The sequence below is a fragment of the Scophthalmus maximus genome, chromosome 1, assembly GCF_022379125.1.
Source record: "Scophthalmus maximus strain ysfricsl-2021 chromosome 1, ASM2237912v1, whole genome shotgun sequence".
Classification (NCBI taxonomy): domain Eukaryota; kingdom Metazoa; phylum Chordata; class Actinopteri; order Pleuronectiformes; family Scophthalmidae; genus Scophthalmus; species Scophthalmus maximus.
The window spans coordinates 18283626-18303217 of NC_061515.1; the positions used below are offsets into that span (position 1 = coordinate 18283626).

At 40.4% G+C, this 19592-nt stretch overlaps 2 protein-coding genes and 1 long non-coding RNA gene across 5 annotated transcripts; 1 reads left to right on the forward strand and 2 right to left on the reverse strand.

The window, feature by feature from the left end:
* Positions 1 to 33: 33 nt before the first annotated feature.
* Positions 34 to 1922, reverse strand: tnfb (tumor necrosis factor b (TNF superfamily, member 2)). The gene is made up of 4 exons (XM_035629860.2): positions 1573 to 1922; positions 1411 to 1465; positions 1230 to 1289; positions 34 to 958 (listed from the first exon to the last, which is right to left on the reverse strand). The coding sequence occupies exons 1-4, from the start codon at positions 1756 to 1758 to the stop codon at positions 501 to 503; spliced, it is 759 nt and encodes a 252-aa protein (XP_035485753.1). The 5' UTR covers positions 1759 to 1922; the 3' UTR covers positions 34 to 500.
* On the forward strand, positions 1013 to 14827 carry LOC118306993. The gene is made up of 3 exons (XR_004793135.2): positions 1013 to 1211; positions 6868 to 7037; positions 14696 to 14827. It is a non-coding gene; the product is annotated as an uncharacterized LOC118306993 (long non-coding RNA).
* LOC118306925 lies at positions 10455 to 17687 on the reverse strand. 3 transcript variants are annotated; one of them, XM_035629864.2, is made up of 6 exons: positions 16711 to 17680; positions 15141 to 15264; positions 14663 to 14705; positions 14512 to 14544; positions 14299 to 14331; positions 10455 to 11320 (listed from the first exon to the last, which is right to left on the reverse strand). In XM_035629864.2, the coding sequence occupies exons 1-6, from the start codon at positions 16770 to 16772 to the stop codon at positions 10971 to 10973; spliced, it is 645 nt and encodes a 214-aa protein (XP_035485757.1). In that variant the 5' UTR covers positions 16773 to 17680; the 3' UTR covers positions 10455 to 10970. The 3 variants fall into 3 exon arrangements, with proteins under 3 accessions (XP_035485757.1, XP_035485756.1, XP_035485758.2); XM_035629863.2 differs by having other exon boundaries at positions 14663 to 14765; positions 16711 to 17676; XM_035629865.2 differs by having other exon boundaries at positions 10990 to 11320; positions 14299 to 14380; positions 14663 to 14765; positions 16711 to 17687.
* Positions 17688 to 19592: the final 1905 nt, after the last annotated feature.

The window sequence follows — 19592 nt, forward strand, 5'->3', positions numbered from 1 at the left end:
TATGAAATTACTTCACATTCATTGCGAGAGCACAAAATTGTCATTTTCTTTCTTCTCCTTCTTCTTTTAATTAAGTGAACAGAAAGCACATAAATACATAAATATAATAATTAACACAGAGTCCCAGCATTTTAAATATAAATAAATATAAATAAATACATACAGATAATAGTTATGTGCATAATCCTCATTATCCTTGGACCCTTACTCTGCAGTGAAGAGCTGTGTCGTCATCTGCTAAAGCAGAGGAAGTCTCGTTTACTACAATCTCAGGTCAGCATAAATAATGTACCAAAAAAAAGTGCCTTAAAATAGAAGTATGGTTGCAAACTGTTACAGTTCATAGGATTATTTTTTCAATCGGCACACGTTTTTATCTCAATTGAGATTTAAACATTTCTACATCACCATGAGGATGAATAGTAATGACAATAAAAACAATACTAAAACAAAATGACGAACGTTTGAGCTTTCAATTAGTGCCACGACAAAGAGTCATTTCAAAGTGCAAACACACCGAAGAAGGTCTTGCCCTCCTCGGTCTCCAGCTCGGACAGCATGTTGGTTTCCGTCCACAGTTTGTCTCCTTTATACAGCTGGAACACTGCACCCAGATAGATGGTGTTGTACCAGCCCTGTCCATCTCTGTGGCTGTCCCCCTGAGCGGCCGTCTGGCAGGCCGACCTCACCGCGCTCATCAGAGACGCGTTGAAGCCTAAGGAGTCCGAGTACCGCCATATCCTGTGGCTGAGGGGTGTGAGGCGTTTTCCCGCTCCGTCCTTGCTGTCATCGTCGCAGGAGACCCTGAACGACGCCTGGCTGTAGACGAAGTAAAGGCCGGTTTGTGGGATAATGATCTGGTTCTCCATCAGCCGGAAGCCGCCCTGAGCGAATGCTTGGCCTTGACCGTTCTTCCACTCCAGCTTGTCCTGTGAGCTCACGTCCTCGTCGTAGCTACCTGGAAAGAGAGGAGATGAAGTTACAGCCTTGAAAACATCCATTCACACTGGAGTGATTAACTAACCATTGTGTTGTTTTGGAGAGTGAAATGTAAGGCCAGTGAAGAACTAATACAACGCACTTCCTCATTGTGCTTCTGGCTAACACACTTCTAAAAGGAAGCAACACATCGCACACACGTGGAAGAAAGAGTCTGCGGGGCTCTTTTTGAAAGGCGAGACTGTGATCCCATTGTTTGCTGAGAAATCAAGGTAGGCTGTATGACTCACCTTCTAAATGGATGGCTGCCTTGGCATTGCTGCTGATTTGCCTCAGCGTGGAGTGGGGATCTGAGGAGAGGAGAGGAGGACAAATGTGAGCTTGTCTCCAAAAAACCCCCACATAGACTCAAATGTATCTCACAAGGCCCCCTGAGACGTTTTTTAAATAAGCAGCGATGCACATAATCACCTGTTTTCTCAGCAGAGTCCTTCACGACCAGGGCCTCTGTTTGGCTTGACTGCGTCTGCATGGAGGGGAAAAGAGGCTTATTAGAGATACTACAAACACAGACGATTTCCTGTCTTTGAAATATTTCTCATCAAATTTTGGAGAGAGAGAGCTTCTCCTTACCCTCATCTCTGACCCGTTCCAGTGCCAAGCAAAGAGCAGGACGCCTCCTGAACAAAGGGCCATAATGATAAGGGCCCTGATCACCTTCCACATCCACCCCGTAGCCGACTTCTTTTCTACCAGAACCACCGTCCTCGCCTCAAGACCCATCTCCAAGTCCCCTGGTGCAGTCGTGTAGTCCACCATGCTATGCTCAACTGTGATCTCACAGAGTTCACAACTTGCTTCGTTTGGGGGGGAAATCTAGCAGCTAAAACACTCGGCTGCGACGCTGTGTCAGTGTCTTCAGATGCTCTGTGGTGATGCTTCTCTCTTTGTGTTGCTACTGTGTTCGAATGAAGCAGGGAGCTTGTAGTATTTATGCAGTGGCAGCTGCTTCAGCAGAAGGGAAACTCCAGTGATGTCACTGTGTAAGTGGAGAGGCAGCGGCAGCAGCGAGCTGAACCACGGAGGGAAGAGAGCCGCGGCCGGGAGGAAACGAAAAATCTCTGAAGTTTTTGTGGAGTTTTAGCAGAGATGGAAACCGCAGGGGTCGCGGTTTCAGGATGGGAAAGTGGTTGGTCGCTACTTTTGGGTTTGAACACTTTTTTTTTTACACCATGTTGTAACACACACACTGGCGCGCACAACACACATTGTGAATTTCATCAGAAAAAACCCAAATACTGTTCTCACACCGAGACAGACACAGAGTCACAAACACACATAAACACATACGGGGTTCATTACTGAGTGGCCCACAGAATGTAAGCTCCCGCTGTATCTGCTGAGGTTTACACTTCGATCCAAAGCTCGCCGACATTTTGCGGTCGTAGCTGAACAGATGTTGAAAAGCCACAAAAATGTGAGTGTGATTTTGGTAACACCTGACCCCCGTCCGCACCCACTGACACATGATGACACCTTAAGTGTTTCTTAATGTCCAGCATTTGTCAACATTTGTCATTTCTCCCACGATGACACGTTGTTTTACCATTTGTCAGTCATCGCTTGTTTACACGGCAACGAAGAGTTGAAGGAGGAAAGGAAGGAAAAGGTGTTTGACAAATACATGTACAAACCCTGCTTATCTTCCTACATCTGCAATCTAATCCTTAAAATTTCAATAAACCTTTGAATAGGATAGTTAAGTCAGGGGCGGCAGCTATTTTAATATTATTTCACTTCACAGAACAAGCAGAATTCACTTGCCGGGAATGCACCAAAGACATAAACTGTGAACTCAGTGATAGGCATCCGCCTTACACATGATATGCAGCACATCACCTTATATATACATAGTAATAGGTATAATAGATAGTTTCTTTGATTTAACAAGTTTTTTGTCTAAAATGTCCCAGGAGGGAACACAGTTGTTGTTGTTTTTTGAATTAACCTCAGTCTCAAAAGAGAATACTGTCTTGAAGAAACCAAAACTTTTCAAGGCTCCTCTTTCTGTTTCCGAACTGGGAGGAGATGCAACTCAGCTCCCATCCGATCGACAAACAGGTTTCTACATTTCACTGACGTTCTGATCGTCTCTTCCCCTTTTCACTTTCTCTCTTGACCTTGTTTGTTCGAGACTGAGCATTTGGCCTCTGGGGTTTTCATCACACATGCCTGAAATATCCACCTAGTTCTTGTTTTCATGTGACAGTGATTGTTTTTTCTTTTTTTAAAACAACACTTGTGAATCTCTTTCTCATTAAGTTTCCCTTGTATTTCACTGATGTCTCTGTTTGTCTCAGGCCCACACTTGTACACTGTACATTCATAATTAGCCAACATTGTTAATTTCATATAATAAGGACATGCAAAAAGTTTTGATCCACTTTGTGGTCATTTTCTGTCTTTTGGTGAAATTTCTTTTTCTTTTTGGTGCCGTTTTTTTATTTGTCTTATAGTCAATTTTGTCTCTTTTTTTGTCTCTAAGTGTCTCTTTAAGGTCGTTTTGTGTCTCTTTGTGGTCTGACTGTAATTTGTGTGTATTTGTGGTCGTTTTGTCTGTTTGTCGTTGTTTTGTTTTCAATTTTTTTGTGTCTTTGTGATCGCTTTTTGTGTCTTTGTGGTTCTTTAGATCTCTCCGTGGTTGATTTGTATCTCTGGTGGCAGTTTTGTTGTATCTTTGTCTCTGTGTTCATTTTGTGTGTCCTTTATTTCACCAGGGGACCTGTTCCACCCCTGGCCCCCCGGCTGGCCCTGTCCCTATAACATGGCTGTGAGTGACTTGTGTGTGTGAATTAGAGTTGAAATCGCACCTGTGGGTCTGACCATGACTGTTTCATTCCAACATGCAGATGCAAATCCAACCGCAGGATGTTGCACGATGACATCACCATCACATGCACCCACATGACACACCCACACAAACAAATATACACATTTCTTCTTTACATTTCCTCCTGCTTGCTCACCCACCTCCTCTTGATTATTCATACGGAGATTCACCAAATAGACTTCTAGGTTATCATATCCGGTGTGAACAGACAGGATGCTCGTATATGGGCCACGTTCCCAACCTCTGTTACGCAGAAAAATTACCACGATATGGTTTTTAGATCCATAAAGACATGCTTTCTCTACATGTCACAATGTAAAGCAACAACACACATTCGTAAACTCCAGGACGTTCTAACTATGAACTTTTTCATCATATCTCACAGTGTAGGGTGTGGATTTAATCATGTGATGAATGTGAAGAATATATATTCTACCCCAAATAAGCATTACATTACTACAGACAGAAGTTGTTTCAAGAGGAGATCTATATCTCTGCTGGTTGCCTGCAAAAACCATGGTATAAAAAGGAATATCCTCGACTTAAAAATGAATGGAAATAATCAAAGATATTTGATGGAAAAACTGACATTTTATTACATTTGGATTAATCCCTGGACAACAACCAACTATGGTTCTTTTGTAAAATATGTTACAGTTGTTAGATAAAAAAAAGTGACACCTGATATTCTGTGATTTTCAATCATGCTCAATCTTTCCAAGCTGTATTTACCGAGTCAGAGGTCATAATTTGGTTACTCACAAACTCCCACTGGATTCCTTCAAGAGACAATTACCTCTTTTCACGAACAGGGGGAATTATAACCCTGGAAACTAAACCTCCTCAGTTTGAACATTCATATCTTAGTGCCCTTTTCCCTGCCCTGTGTGTGAGTCTTTATCAGACCTCCTCTAATGGTGCGATGACATATTCCCCACATGTATCTCCCCCTGCGATATCTAGAGCACTTTGAAGAAGCCCTCTTTTGTTCTTTGCCGATTTTGCTCACGGATTGCATCATTAAATCCCGGGATTGTGTGGTCATCACGCAGCGGAGCTCAGCCACAATGCTGACAAAGATTACCTCGGGGCAGGAAGGACTGGATGGGAGGAAGGAGGGTGGGAGACCAAGGACCGAGGAAGTGGAGGAAGGAAGCTATTGCAGGCGAATGAGATGTCCTGTTTATGCCATGAGCTCTATTTTCAGAGTTGTATGGTGACACAATCACAGGTGCGAGAGATTTGAGGGGAAAAAGAAAAATCCACATGACAAGGTTTTGGTTTCCTTCTCATCATTCCATCTTCTGTGACACCATGTGTGGGCACAGAGGGAGCTGTTGATGTGTAAGGGAAGAAAACTAGGCCAAAATGAGGTTTCACCACAAATGCAAGGTGGCTTCCGCTGTCACTAGACAGTATAGTCTGGTGGTGGCCTATAAACCTCCACCATGCCTCCAATAACTTACGCTTCACCTGATGTCCTTTTGGGTGTTCTACCTTCTCATTTTCCTGTTGCGTCTGTCATGAGTTTATTTGGAAACCAACAGAATAGATCAGATATTTATTTTATTATGAATCTGGGATTTTACATTATCTTTTAGCCAAGATATTTACAGATACCAAACTCGTGTTCATAGCGTAAAGAAATTGATTTAACTAAGTGATAAGAAAATACATTCCTTGCATTTAGCAGGAGAAAATGCCTTCGAGAAAAAAATATGAGAAGTTAGAAGAGAAGTCCTCTAGTGTGTGTGTGTGTGTGTGTGTGTTGTGTGTGTGTGTGTGTGTGTTTGTGTGTGTGTGTGTGGATGTCCAAAACAAATATCAGCCCCTGAATGCGATCCCCCAGGCTAATTTGAACTTCCACATCGGTTGTGTTGTTAAGTTTAAGAATTAAAGAGCTTAAGAGTTTAAGCGTAACAATGATTCAGATTCATCTGTGATTTATTTTTAATCTAATGAAAGAGATTTTTTTACATGATGGGTTGGGTTCTAGGTTTGACTAATAATTGATGAAATTCAAAACCAAATATCATATCAGTTTATTACAATTACTTCAGTCATCGTTTTGTCATGGTCTTGTGATAAAAGACTTCAAAAAGCTTACATCTGTTCATGTGTGAAGACTTTTCAACATCTAATGTAACATTATCTAAAAGGTGTTTAATTTATTATACGACTTCATCACACATTTTATTTTTATTGTGTCCATGGCTCTTAGTTTGTCTGCAAAGCATGCTCAAACAGAAAATCTGAGGCAATTTTAACTATTATCTATTTATTTATCTTTTTGCTTGTTTTTAGTTTTCTATTTAAACCCTGTCCCAAAACGTTAGGGAACACAAATAAACTGAAAGTGAATGCTTTATAATACACTCAATGATTTCTAATGTGATTATGTTGTATGAGTTAACTATTTAAAAATGCCTTTTACAGATGAATTTAAATGTGGACCAGATGAAAGAAAACAAAAACAAGGGAGATTTTAGAAGAAAGGAAAAATGTTTTCTACTCTACCTTCTACTTTCTACTAATTCTACTCTTATGTATTTCTGTAAATACTGGGTGCAGTTCTGTAAAAAAATAAAATAAATAAAGTTTGGTCAAAAAATGTATTTGTTATTAATTAAAGAACATAGAAAAATATATGGGTTATGGTCCCAAAATGATGATGGATAGAGACCAGTGCTTGAGTACAGCAGGAATAATGAGGGATTTATAAGTTGTTTATTGAGACACCAGACGGACCAGTTTAATATGTTCTTTATTGACCACAGTACAATAATAACAAACACTCAGAGCTCATAGTTCTAATGTATTACTTTATAGGTTCTGCAGAATATGTTGTGTTGAGAACACCATTATTACTTTCGGTTGTGTTTTACAGAACTTTGACCTGCAAGCATCTAGTATTTCCAAAAATGATTTGAATTTCCTCTAAAATTCCTAACTGTTACTTCCTTTATTTTCTTTCTCATTACTCAGAGTCACATTATCCACGGATAAAGCCAGACTAAAATTTTTCAATTTCTGAACAGGCGTTACCAACGGACGCAGACCAAAAGGACTCCGGGCGCGATTGGATAGACCAACAACCAGAGATGTCAACAGAGCAGAGCAGAGCAGAGAGGAGACGCTTGTGATGACGATTCCACAATATCTGTGAACGAGTGTTGCCGTTTTTGTGGAAGAAATGTTAAAATATCAGGTACTTTTCGTCAAATGTTCGTTCATCAGCATCTTGTCTGTTTACAAAAGTCGCTTCTCTCCACGTCACGGTGTAAACCCCGCCCATTAACAGATAATCGGTTATGATTGGACCAGCAAGTTTTCTGCCGGAGGGAAATCACTTTCCAATTAAAAGGATCCAGACCGTAGTCCGGCAGAGCGAATTAAATGAACTCTCAGAATTCGTCTATTGATATTGCTGAGAGTTCAAGTCAAAGGCAGTCATGATGGAGCACAGGCGACCATCATTGCAGATGAGGCTTGTGTGAGACGGTTGTAGTCGTAGTTTGGTAAGATGGAGTTGGATGAGTAGGCGACTAAGACGTAGAGTACTGTGGCAGTTCAGTTTGCTTTCTTCAACCTTTGACGACTTGCAGAGAGTGCAAACTCTTCCTCGGTTTCACATCTAATTGTGGCCTTTTGGCAGAAGTTTGAGGTAGCGTGTTTTGCACAACAGTATATTCTGAGGAACACAGGCAATCTTTTTCGTCAATCTTAAGTTTGTCTGTCAATTCATCCCACGCGTCTTTCCCTTTGTGTTTACGCAACTTGACCTTTTTGGGGGGGTTTTGTTGTTGCAAAGCAACAACAGAGTTTGTCAATTTTCTGTTTGCAAATAGTGGCGGAAGTGAGTGTAACTTTATTCAAATTTCTGCTTCCCTCTTCACACTGGAAACTCTTCGGCCACGGCATCATCCAAAAATGCACTCGACAGTTGCTGGACTCACATGATTCGGCGTGAGCCCCCACATGTGACTAAAGCTACAACTAAACACACCATAAAATATACACAGAAGAAATCACAATGGACTTTGGGAAGTATGTCCCACCAACATGACTTGAAGTCAGGGGACAGAACTGATGACACGATTTTTCCCCTTTTTTTTATATTATATGTAATATTTGTCATCTAATGGTGGTGCGCATTGAAAGAGGAAGTGAGTAAGTGAAATACCTCTTTGGCAGTATATGTGTTTTATATATCGTGTGAAGTTTCCTACCTTCGTCTTTTTTTGTGGTTGTGTGACTTGGCTGCAGTAACCTGTGATTTCCCCTTGGTATTAATAAAGAACTCCCCCTCACTTTTTACTAATACTTAAATATGGATTTACAAGCTCATACATTTACATGAAGCATTAAAATAATGTAAATATACTGTAGATTACATTTATATTAAAACATACAGTGGGGAAATATAGCTATGTACATTCACTCACGTAATGAAATACATAATTTAACATTTAAAAAAACCAAATTATATTATAAATTATGGTTTATTGTTATAAATTTAATTACCCGGCAGAATGTAAAGCAGTTAAAATGACCTCTATCTTGACCAGCTTCAATATTAAAAGGCTGCTTTTGTATTTTAAGTACACTGACATGCGCATTCTAGTAATGAGTACTAAACATTTTAAGTATTTTGTTTTTAAAGTATTTCAACTTCAGAAAACTTCTGAAATTGAATGAGGTATTGTGACTCTTACTTATGCAACACATACTGTATATGAGAGCATGTATACATGGCTGGGAGAAATACCGAGATCTGTCTCATAAGTAAAAATCACAAAGTACCTATATACAAGCTATATGGCCGGGGTGTTCACACAGAACACTGATAAGCTGAAGGGCGGGCTGCGGGCCTTACACAAAGGAAAGGTTTTCACTGTTGCACGAAGTCGATTCAGAGCTATTTATAAAATACTGGTAACAAGTTGGATGAATCACTTTTACTAAAAAGTGTAACATTGCATCATTTTGTACAGACTATCTTGGTTCCCAGAGGATAAATCCTACTGAATTTGATGATCGCTTTCGCTTCAATGTCTTAACAAATCTTGGACACGCAGTCATTCAATTTGGTATAGACGTTCATGTTTCTCTCAGGATGATGGCAAACACTTTTGTTACAGGTCCAGTGTAGTTTCTCTGATTTGTCTGAAGAAGAACCTGTGCCCGAAACGCTGACTAAGGAACTTTACATTACATTACAATAATTTAACTGATGCTTCAACCATGAAGATATTACCCAAAAAGTGCAAGAATCATCCCAGTACATACAAAATTCATCAAAACGGCTGAACGGCTTCAAGTGCTCTTTTTTTAATGATTCAGGGAGTAAGGTGCAGTCTGAACAGGTGAGTTTTCAGTCTGCGATGGAAGCATTGAAGGGATTCTGCTATCCTGATGTCAATGGGGAGCTCGTTCCACCACTTGAGGAACCAGGACAGCAAACAGACAAGATTTAGATGAGCGGTGGCTGCCCGCCCCTCGCAGTGAGGGAGTAGCAGAGCAGAGTGGATGGGGCTGGGACGGGTGTAAGGTTCAACAATGTTCTGGATGTAGGAAGGGCCGGAGTCATTCGCAGCAGGGTAGGCGAGTATCAGCGCCTTGAATCGGACTCTAGCCACCACCGTAAGGCAGTGCAGGGTGCGGAGGAGCGGTGTAGTGTGCGAGAACTTGGGTAGGTTGAAAACCAGCCGGCCCACTGCATTCTGGATGAGCTGTATACAACACCACACTCCATTGCATTATTAGTATTTAGTCTTATAAAGTTCATAACATTTTTTGTATTTATGTATATTTTAAAACTTTCTCTACGTGACCATGCAAATTTCCCCTCAGGGACAAATAAAGTGTTTTTGAATTGAATTGAATTGAAGAGGCGGACCAGGTCGGAGAGAGTTACAGTAGTCCAGACGTGAGATGGCAAGAGTTTCCGTTACATTTCATTGGAGCATCAACTGGTGTGTGGACAACTCTTTTCCTCGTGTTTTCGTTGCTTGGGTCCAGCACAGGTCTTGTGCTCATCAAGTTTGGATGTGTGCTCTATCGCATACTTTCTAAATAGCGCTGTGGTTATCATTTAAAGGTTTCACGTAGCACCTCAAAATTCAAAATTTGTATGAGCCAAATCTGGTTTATGATTAAATACCTAAACAAAAAAAAACTGACTGTGTCGTTGCAGGACGCCTGTACTGAAGTCTGACATACAGACACAAATGTAAGAAGAGTTGTATTAGCTCTGATTGTGTGAGAGGAACCAAACTGCAAAAATTGTTTTGAGGTCAAACGTTAGCGTTGCAGTGTGATGTTGCAACAAGCATGTTGCTTCCTGTTTTGCACTTGCTGCTCCTGCTGGTTGAACACAACTGTGCTGCATCACACACAATGTTTAAGATGAGTAATACCACACTTTGTGATGATGTTTCTCAGGCATCAGTGGAATGTGTCTGGTTTATTTTAATTTTTTATTTATCAGTCTATTTTAAATAATGTTTCGTAATGTGATCTGTGCCAGTGATGGTGAGTGGGCAACAGTCAGGTAGGAAGTTGGCGCCACCATGTGGTCACAGTGAAGATAGAACGTCAATAAATCGTCTGCTTTTTGAGAGGGTTCAATTTTTATTACACCAACTTATAACATCACATTTCATAAGTTAAAAAAAGCACAAAGCAGTTGACAAAACATATTCATAATTTCATGACTGGGAACCAGCAGATGCACTGTTCAAGGAGAGACTCTACTGAGATTGGACTGATGCGGTTTGTCGTTTTGCCGAGATATTTCTGTTCAAAGCCAAAAGGATGGGAAGACTTGATCGTGTATAAAAGAGGTTTCAGTCATTTGAAATCTGGAGTCAAAACCTTCTGCAACCTGCCTAATTTAGCTTTTTAGCACTTTAGTGTTCCAGATGATTCAAAGATTCAATACTCTGCAAAAATGAGATTCAGTAATTGTTGAACATAACATACTCCCCGTGATTTTGAGTATTTATAGGTTTTACGGCTGTCGCAGTTAAATATCTCAAATAATATCACAAAATATGTTTTGAATCCAACAGCATACCACTCACACAGACATAAAAAAAAAGTTATCCTGTATGGTAACAGATTCTAGAGAACTGCTGTGCTAAAGGAGTTCATAGGCACCCCAGAATGTGCTGTCGTTTAGAAAATCCTCTGTGATTTCTAAGCTGACACTGTCTCCCTCCCCAAGGCTGACAATCTTGCCCACCCACACAGAACCCTCTGTTGTACCCGGGAAGGTCCCCTCAACCAGTTTCCTCGTAATTCTACCTCGGGAGCCATTTCTTTTCAAAATCACTGATTTGGTCCGATTTTTGTTCGGGTGCCTGGCGAAGGTGACCTGGGCGAAGATGAAGTAGAGGCTCTTTTTCGTGCAGTGGATGGCGTCGTCGCGCAGCGAGAGGGAGCAGGAGTGACATCTGGGGGATTCTTGCCAAAAGCGATTGTCCAGAACTGTAGGGGATCGGGGAAAGTTCTCTTAAGTTCTCTTCAGGAACATTTACGACTCACTCATGAAACTTCAGGCAGTGCCATGTGTGACCTCTTGGATTCAGTTTAAATAATTCAAATTCTAAACTGTTGTCAGTATGATGAAGCTAAAGTTGCTATCGCCACCAAGGAAGTTAAGTTCAGTGCAGTGCTTGCATGTCTGTCTGTCTGTCGTCAGAAATACTAAAGAACAACTAAAGATTCCGTGAAAGTCATTTATTTATTTAGGTGTGGATCCAGTTAAACCGGCAGATCAGGGAATCTTTCTTCAACAGGCTGAGATAGGGCGTCAGCCCTGGGAGAGGTATGTGCTCTCGGAGCGCCCTTCCATGTGATTATTACATACTTTTTATGAAATCACAGTAAGTAGTCAGTTAAATACTAGTGATACTAATATTAATATTGGCAATGGGAATTCACCAAAACCAAATTTAATAACTACAACAGTTGCGGACAAAGTTCACTGATCTCTGGAGGCGGTTCTATACATCTCACTCCTATAGGATGAATTTAGATTGAAGTGTGCGGCAAAATTACTCTCAGGATTAGAAAATCCCTTTAAGAAGATTCATTGTCCCAAAGAATGCTGTGCCAGTTGCCTGTCACGCATATCAACAAGTTCTATAGATACTGAAATACAGATTATTTGGTTATATGTTTGCAATCAAACTATTGATGTTTAATTTCTTGAGTTTTACACATTGCTGAAAACAAGTGTCACTAAAATGTCTGAAATTATGCTATTTAAAAAAACAGTTTTTGCCATTGTGTTTTGAGACACAGAAATGCTGATTAAAATCATATTAAAAATAAGAAGGAAAACAAATATATAATCCTTTAATTTCTGGGTTTAGTCGTTGGGCCCTTTTGAAACAGTCTCCTCAGATTATCATCACAGGTCGGTTAAACAAAGCCAAAGTCAGTCTTCCTATTCATGCTTAATTTCCTTCCAGTTGGCAGACCACGGATTAACCGATGAGGTATGTTGCCATGGGTTGTAACTATATCTTTAGTTGGGGAAGGCCACATTACAGCTCCGCTTCTGGTTTGTTGTGGTTGTAGGAACCCCCCTCACACAGGAAAAGGCAGAGTGGTGGGAGGAACATGATTGCGTGAGACAGGAAACATGACAGCGCTCTGTGTCTCTCTCTCAGCAACACAAGCAGGGGTTTACACTGACTGTGTCTGCATGTATATATATATATATATACATATATACACACATATTTACTGTTCCAGATGAGGAAAATTACAACCACTAACAATTAGAGTTTAAAGCTTCTAAAACCTGGTTTCAGATTTTTTTTGTATTTTTGCAACAATCCAAGTTAAAGTGCAGAATGAGATCATCTTTAGTTATTATTCATTACGCTCAAAAGTTTTGGCAAACTCTTATAAAGCACATTACAAGTCCACGGCTGCACCCGTTTAACACCCGTGGGACAAGAAGTAAGAAGAAACAGAAGTATATATATATATATATATATATATATATATATATCTCATGTGGAATAGCAAAAATTCTCTTACTCTGGTGTTAACAGTTCGGAGCAAGAAGTTGACAGTGAATCTTGACGGGACCCAGATGAACCAGTCGGGTTTCTGGTTCCAGTAGATTTGAATTACTCTCTTTTTAAATGCGCGAGGTGAGGAATTGAAATTAGGGGCTATTTTGTTGTTATTTACTTGCTGCTGCACCCACTTCCCCCTAAACATGCTGCGTCTTCATTTGTGTCAGTTAAAGACTTCCCACGTTTCTCAGAAACGACTCTCGGCGGCTCCCGTAGAACTCGTCTAAACTTGTCACACTCATCTCATCTGTGGGTGTTGAGTATGACTGCAGGTTTACAGGAGAGGCATAATGAAAGCAAGAGAGATCAGTTGAAGAAAAGTGAGAGTCAGGATGCGTTGTTCTCAAAACACACTTTGCATGTCGGTCAATTGGAACTTCTCTGGCCAACGGAAGGCTGCTTTCAGACACGCATTGAAGTCCGGACATTTTCCTGAACTTTTCCTGCGAGCCCCCAGGTGAAAGTTACAGAAAATGTCCAAGTGAGCCCATGTGAGAATGCAGTAGGAAAAATATCTGGAAGATTCACAATGAGCAAGTGGGCGCTCTACCCAGGTGCCCCCCCCCCCCTCGCCTTAATGTTCCGCAAATGTTCCTTCTATTGTGAACACGTCTGACCCGGACAATCTCCTGCCGCATTCTTCATATCAACAGCAAACCCAGTTTTCTGGACAATTTGCGGAGTTCATATCTGAAAAGTGAACTAGTGTACTCTCCTTAAGTCCCTCACAAAGCCTGTTCAAGGTGGGATTGTTGCACCTTAATGCTGTCTTGCTACGGAATGGGGCGTCATTGTTCTTCCGCCTTCATGCCAGCAGCTGTGCCGAGTCCACGTCTGTGTAAAAGGGAGAGCAGGGCAGGACGACAACGCTGCTCTCTTGCACATCGCGGCTAGGATTCTAGCGTATTCCCTAAACATCACATGTGGCGGCAATATGGCGTCTGGTTTGGTTCGGCGCCAAACAGGCCAAGGCGGCATATAGTGGGATCGCTATTCTACAGAGACTGACACCAAAACCTGACATTGATGGTAGATTATTTTGGAAAGATGAAAATGTTATTTTTTCTGTCGACCCCTGGAAATGTGTCCGCTTGACATCTCGTAATAATTTTTCACAGAAATAAACGAGGAATGGGTCTTATTTAAACTTCAGGCGTTAAAATGCAGCATTCATCACGTACACCCTAATTACTTGACATTTTAGATTTGCCCTTGAGCTAATTAAAAAACACCCACAACGTTGTGAGTTAGTCCCACGCGTCTAAAACTAAAATATATGACAACATAATTTCAAACTAATACCAACAAAGTACACAGGAAGAAGTGATGGAAATAAATCTCAGTATTGATCTGAGGAGGAAGTTTACTTACACTTCATCAGCTGGATGTATGAGAGAGAGGATCCTGAAAAAAACCCCAATGGAATGTAGAAGGTTATGCGCTGATGAAACAACTGTGAAAATGATCACAGGACGTTTGAATTTTTGACTTTTTGACTGATTTTTTAGTTTGAAGTAAACTTGTATAAAGGTTTTGAAAAATTTGAGACCTTGGCAATAAAATGAAAAGGAAATGATAACTTACCTACTGACTTTAAAGGAGCCACCATTGTGTTGACTGCGAAAGAAAAAGAGCCGAATCCTTTCATGTTAATGTTGTAAATTTTGTACTAAGCTTATAAAAAGGTGCATCGTTTGAAGTGGAGACTGTCAAGTCTGACATCCATGTGACGTACCTGTTGGACTGACGTTGTCTGGCTTCATTGTAGAGACTCCGTCCTGGTGAAGAAAGGATGCAGGGATGTCATCATCATGTGCATCATCGCCTGGAGGATCTAACTGGGAGTCATGGTATCGTATAGCAGCAAAGATGGAGATAAGACTGGAGCTGATCAGAGCACTTGATAAAGGTGTTTTTTTTAGTTTTTTTTTTAGCACATCATATTTTCACAGCTTGCTCTTTTTGTGTAGCATCACGAGAAACATGCAAGCGGAAAATTTTGCAATTACATGCGTGACATGATTTACGGCACAGGTCAAACATCCGGTTCCCTCCTGTGACATGTGTCTGCAAGTCTGACATAGTCAAAGCAAAAGTAACCCAATCGCTTCAGTGCTCAGACGTTGAGTGGCCATGTCGTCTCTGGAACAGGTGAAAGGTGACACCTGCTCAGTGAGCGTGGATCTGTTCTGTTTGCAGGTGCACTCACTCACCTCGGTCACCTTAAGTTTGATTGAAGCGAGAAACACAGCCATAACCACCACGGCCGCGGTGAGGAGACCACACCACACCTGGAGCAGCAGGTACTTATGAGAGGACCTCGAGTGACCGTCCATCCTGTGACACACACACACACACACACACACACACACGCACACACACACAATGATGACTCATATGGCATTTGGCAGTGTTAGAAAGTAGTGCATCTAATAAAAGTATGTGTAAAAGTACAATTTTGAGGTAGTTTTCTTGAGTATTTCCATTTTAGGCTACTTCCTACTACTACACCTTCATCTGGTATTAATGGGTGGTTCTACTTAAATTTAGATTTCACATATTAAATAGGTTATAAAGGTTATAAAATGTAACACATTATTAATGATTAAACCAGGGATGCATATATTAGAGAAAAGGACTAAAACTGAAAAAACATATTTGTATGGCAGAGGTTTTGTTTTTATTTGTTTTTCATTAATCATCGCTCAGCCTCTCAGATTTGTATTGTGACCCTTTAAAGGGGTCCGATCTAGTTTAAGACCATCCGGATTAGAAAGTAAAACGATAATTTCTACATCAACTGAGCAAAGCAGACGGTAGGTATTTTGGGTTGGCAGCCTGGTGAATTTCACGCACTACGTCAGTGGGTATATTGTGAACACCTGCCACCAAGTACTACGTGAACTACGTGAACTACGTGTACTACGGTGTTCACGGAAGCACTCGAAACGCGCCGTGATTCATGTGGCTGTCAATCAAACTCCAAACGTTTAAACAGGAATGCTTCAGCGAGTCTAGAGGTAAATCTTCCGAGCTCACACAGGGCCTTTACATTGCAATGTATATTTGGTATATGATAAGCAGCAGCAGTATGTAAAACATGTCAGTTGGTACTGCATACAATAAACAGTGAATTTAGAATCAGGATGAGCAGCAAATTAAACATACAGTATGAAAGATGACAAATATGAATTTATTCATAAACCGCATCTCCAGGGACTGCAGTGTGAAAAGAAAAAAAGTAAAAGGAGTGTGTTTTAATTGTAATGGACTGCAGCATCTTTTAGGCGGCTGTATTTACAAGGATCTGATTCTGCATCACACCCTCAATTGTTCTGCGTATCCCTCAAAAGTTGAGCACTATTAGTGCTAATCTGCGAATAAATCCAAACAATATCCCAACCAGCCTTATTAGATCTCGAATGAGCGAGAGTTGATTTTGGGCCACTGACAAATGCGAATGGAGACAATTCTGACACATGTCTCAAAAGGTCCTTTGCATTTATTTCAGTCGTATCAAAACATGTTGTTATTTCTGTCAGACAGTTAACCACAGAAAAATACTTAAATAATGATTTTTGACCCAAACAAGCACACTTTTGTTTTTCAGCATCATAACAGTTTTCTCTCAGCCGTAAGGAACGTAACCATACACACTAATGGATTTTAAAAAAAACATTAAATACCAAAGTTTTCTATTCCCAGATATAAAACAATAATATAAAACAATATTTAGACACATTTAAAAGAGGAACCAAATTCACTCTCTGAGCCCTGACTTACCCAGTCCCGTGTGTGTTGCACTCTGTGTCCAAATTAATCTGCTGCTTCTTTCTGAGGGACATGTACAGGTCGAAAGGGTTTTCCCTTTTACATGTTCTTGTAGTGAAGATGACAATGTTTTTTTCCGCCTCAGTAGAGAGAGAGAGAGAGAGAGAGAGGAGGACCGAGGCTTTAGTGTGGGTGGCTTCTCATGTGGACGACAAAATGCATTGCATGTGGAACGAAACTCCGAGGTACCACACGTAGTGTAGAGCGGTGTGAAACTTTTATTCGATTCATGAAACCAAAATGCAGTTTCATATAGTGTGGCTTTAATGCCGAACACATGGTCGCCCTCAGTTCCTCTAAAGTGAGAGTAAGAAAAAAACAATATCATAATTTTTTCAGTGGCACAAAAAGAAATGTGTTTGTTAACATTATTCTTCAGTGTGGGTGGTATGTGATTTCCCCACGTCTATAGGTCACTGTCGGAGATGTACACCCAAACAACTTTGACAGGGACTTTTTCTTCACACCACTCATTTCATCTGAGTTGACCTCCTCTGTGATGAGGGACTACACTGCATGCCTCTTTATTTTGCGTAATGCAGGACGTTATGGCGTCGTACCCCTCTAGCCTCATGTTGTCCTCTCTCTCGGAAGTCTGTCTCCGGGATTGAAAGACACAGTCACAACAACAATCTCCAACACGCGTTTGCATTGGAAGTCATTGCAAAGTTTTAAAAGGGTCAGGGAAAAACTCCAAAAGAGAAATTGTCAACTTCCCACATCAGGGTTTCTCACGCAATTAATTTACACATAAATAATATTTTTAAAAATGCTAATCACTGGTTCAGGTATAACTGCTAATAGGAGAGTACGAGTAATAGTTGTAACATCAGCTTGCAGTCAGAACCGAATATAAAATTCTCCACCATGAATTACCTATGTAGCTCATGGATTTTAGTTTTGATGTTTATCATCATTTATTTGCCCAAACCCTTTTATTAGGTAAAATAATCTTTGTAAGGTAAGACGATGTAAAATGAGATTCATCTTTGTGGAGATTTATTTTATAGATCAGTAATTTACCATTCATAATTAATTAATTGATATTTCACGAATGGTAATTTTACATACAGTTACAAAAGTTGAAAAATGTGTCCCATTTCCGGTTAGAGTTCAGTTGTCCACCTGTTGTGTCTGCCTCTAAAGCATAGGGTCTTGTGGTTTTCACCTGGAAGTTGTTGTTCTTTTTTAGCTGGGAAAAAAGGGGAATACATATGAGAAGATTTTATTCACTCACTGAAGCCTGATAGTAACTTCAGATAATCTTTGCAATATATTGCTGAACAGGAATATGACGACAGTTCTGACCCTCACGCTAACTTATCTCCTAGAAATTACACAAAAACAGCCACAGTAAGTAGATCTGCGAAACCCCAGACTTTGGTGACTCCTCTCTGATTTTGAACCAGGAACCATTTCTGATTGTTTAAACAAAAATGGTGAACCCATCGCGAAGAAGCTGCCCGACTTTTATTTTCACCCAGAGGCTGAAAGCAGGATGATTAAATGCTGCACGAGTGCTATGAGGGAGTAAAGCTTCAGTATGTTTGATGTAAGTGCAGACAATGAGGAGGGGAACGCTTGGTATGAAAAGCAGTAGTGAAATTTGGTTTTGAAAGAATACAGTGTGGGCCAGAGAGACGAGAGAGGGAGAGGGTCCGTTTCCATTTCCCCTGTCTGGTGTTGGTTTCATGCCCCATGGGGCATCCCCAGCCGACCAGTCTGTGTTCTCCTGGATAATGTCAACCTCACCAACTTTCTCCCACCTTATTTTTTACCAAGCACAATCAGGTACAAACAACACACACACACACCTACATATGCGACATGAAAGAGAAATTGCCTGGATGTGGGCTGCCGGGTGCTGTCCCCACTCAAAACCATAGGGGAACAAACTGTTTCACTGTTGTTTCTGTGGATTTTACCTGTATCAGTAGGTGTTTGATGAAAACAATTTACAATTTCTCGTTAAAATGCCTCCACATATTTTTCCACATGTGTGTAATTGGGTTGGAGGTGGTCTAACCATTGACCTCCAAGCTCTAAACTCTGATTGTATTAAGGATATAAAGACAAGTTGCTCTTTTGTGCTGGGTTACTATCAAAGTTGAACTCTGCCCAGTAAGAATATTGTGTCATTGTTAATTGTCACGTCACCGATGCAAACCTGATTGTTGAATCACTTTATTTGAACAAGAGCTTAGAGTTGTCCCTTTGTGATCCCATACTTTGAAGCATTGATGGTACAAGTATGTTCCATTAGTGTGAAATGCTGCTAGTGTGTCACAATTATAAAAATAATTGATTAGGATGTCTTAGACACTTTTTGGGGTCTAAATTGAGACCAAGATGTGAATAAACAGAGCAAGACATTTAACAGCTGATAACTTTACTTGTGGGTGTTCTCTTTTGCACCCAAACTTTTTGTGACACTTTCTAAAAGGCCTCAAACATAGTTTTCCCTTTCTGCAGTGTAGTTTCTCCCTAATATATTGGCCGACATATGCGTCAAGACAAAATATCTGCACAATCATCAACCGATATAGATGGATATGTGTGGAGCCTCCTGCCAAGGTGAAAATATCCAGTGAGGCTAACGTTTTCCCGTTTTGCTTTATTTCAAGTCATCGTAGCAAAAATGAGAACAAATCAACCTATCAACTCTTTTTATCTATACGTATTTTAATGATATTTTTCTCATGTCATGACATCATAGTGTAAAGAATATCATTTCTAAATAATTAATGCTACCAAGTGACATTCTCACATGAACAAAGAGATGATTTTTTTTCCTGCAATATTGACATTTTATCCCCTGAAATCAAAACTGTTTC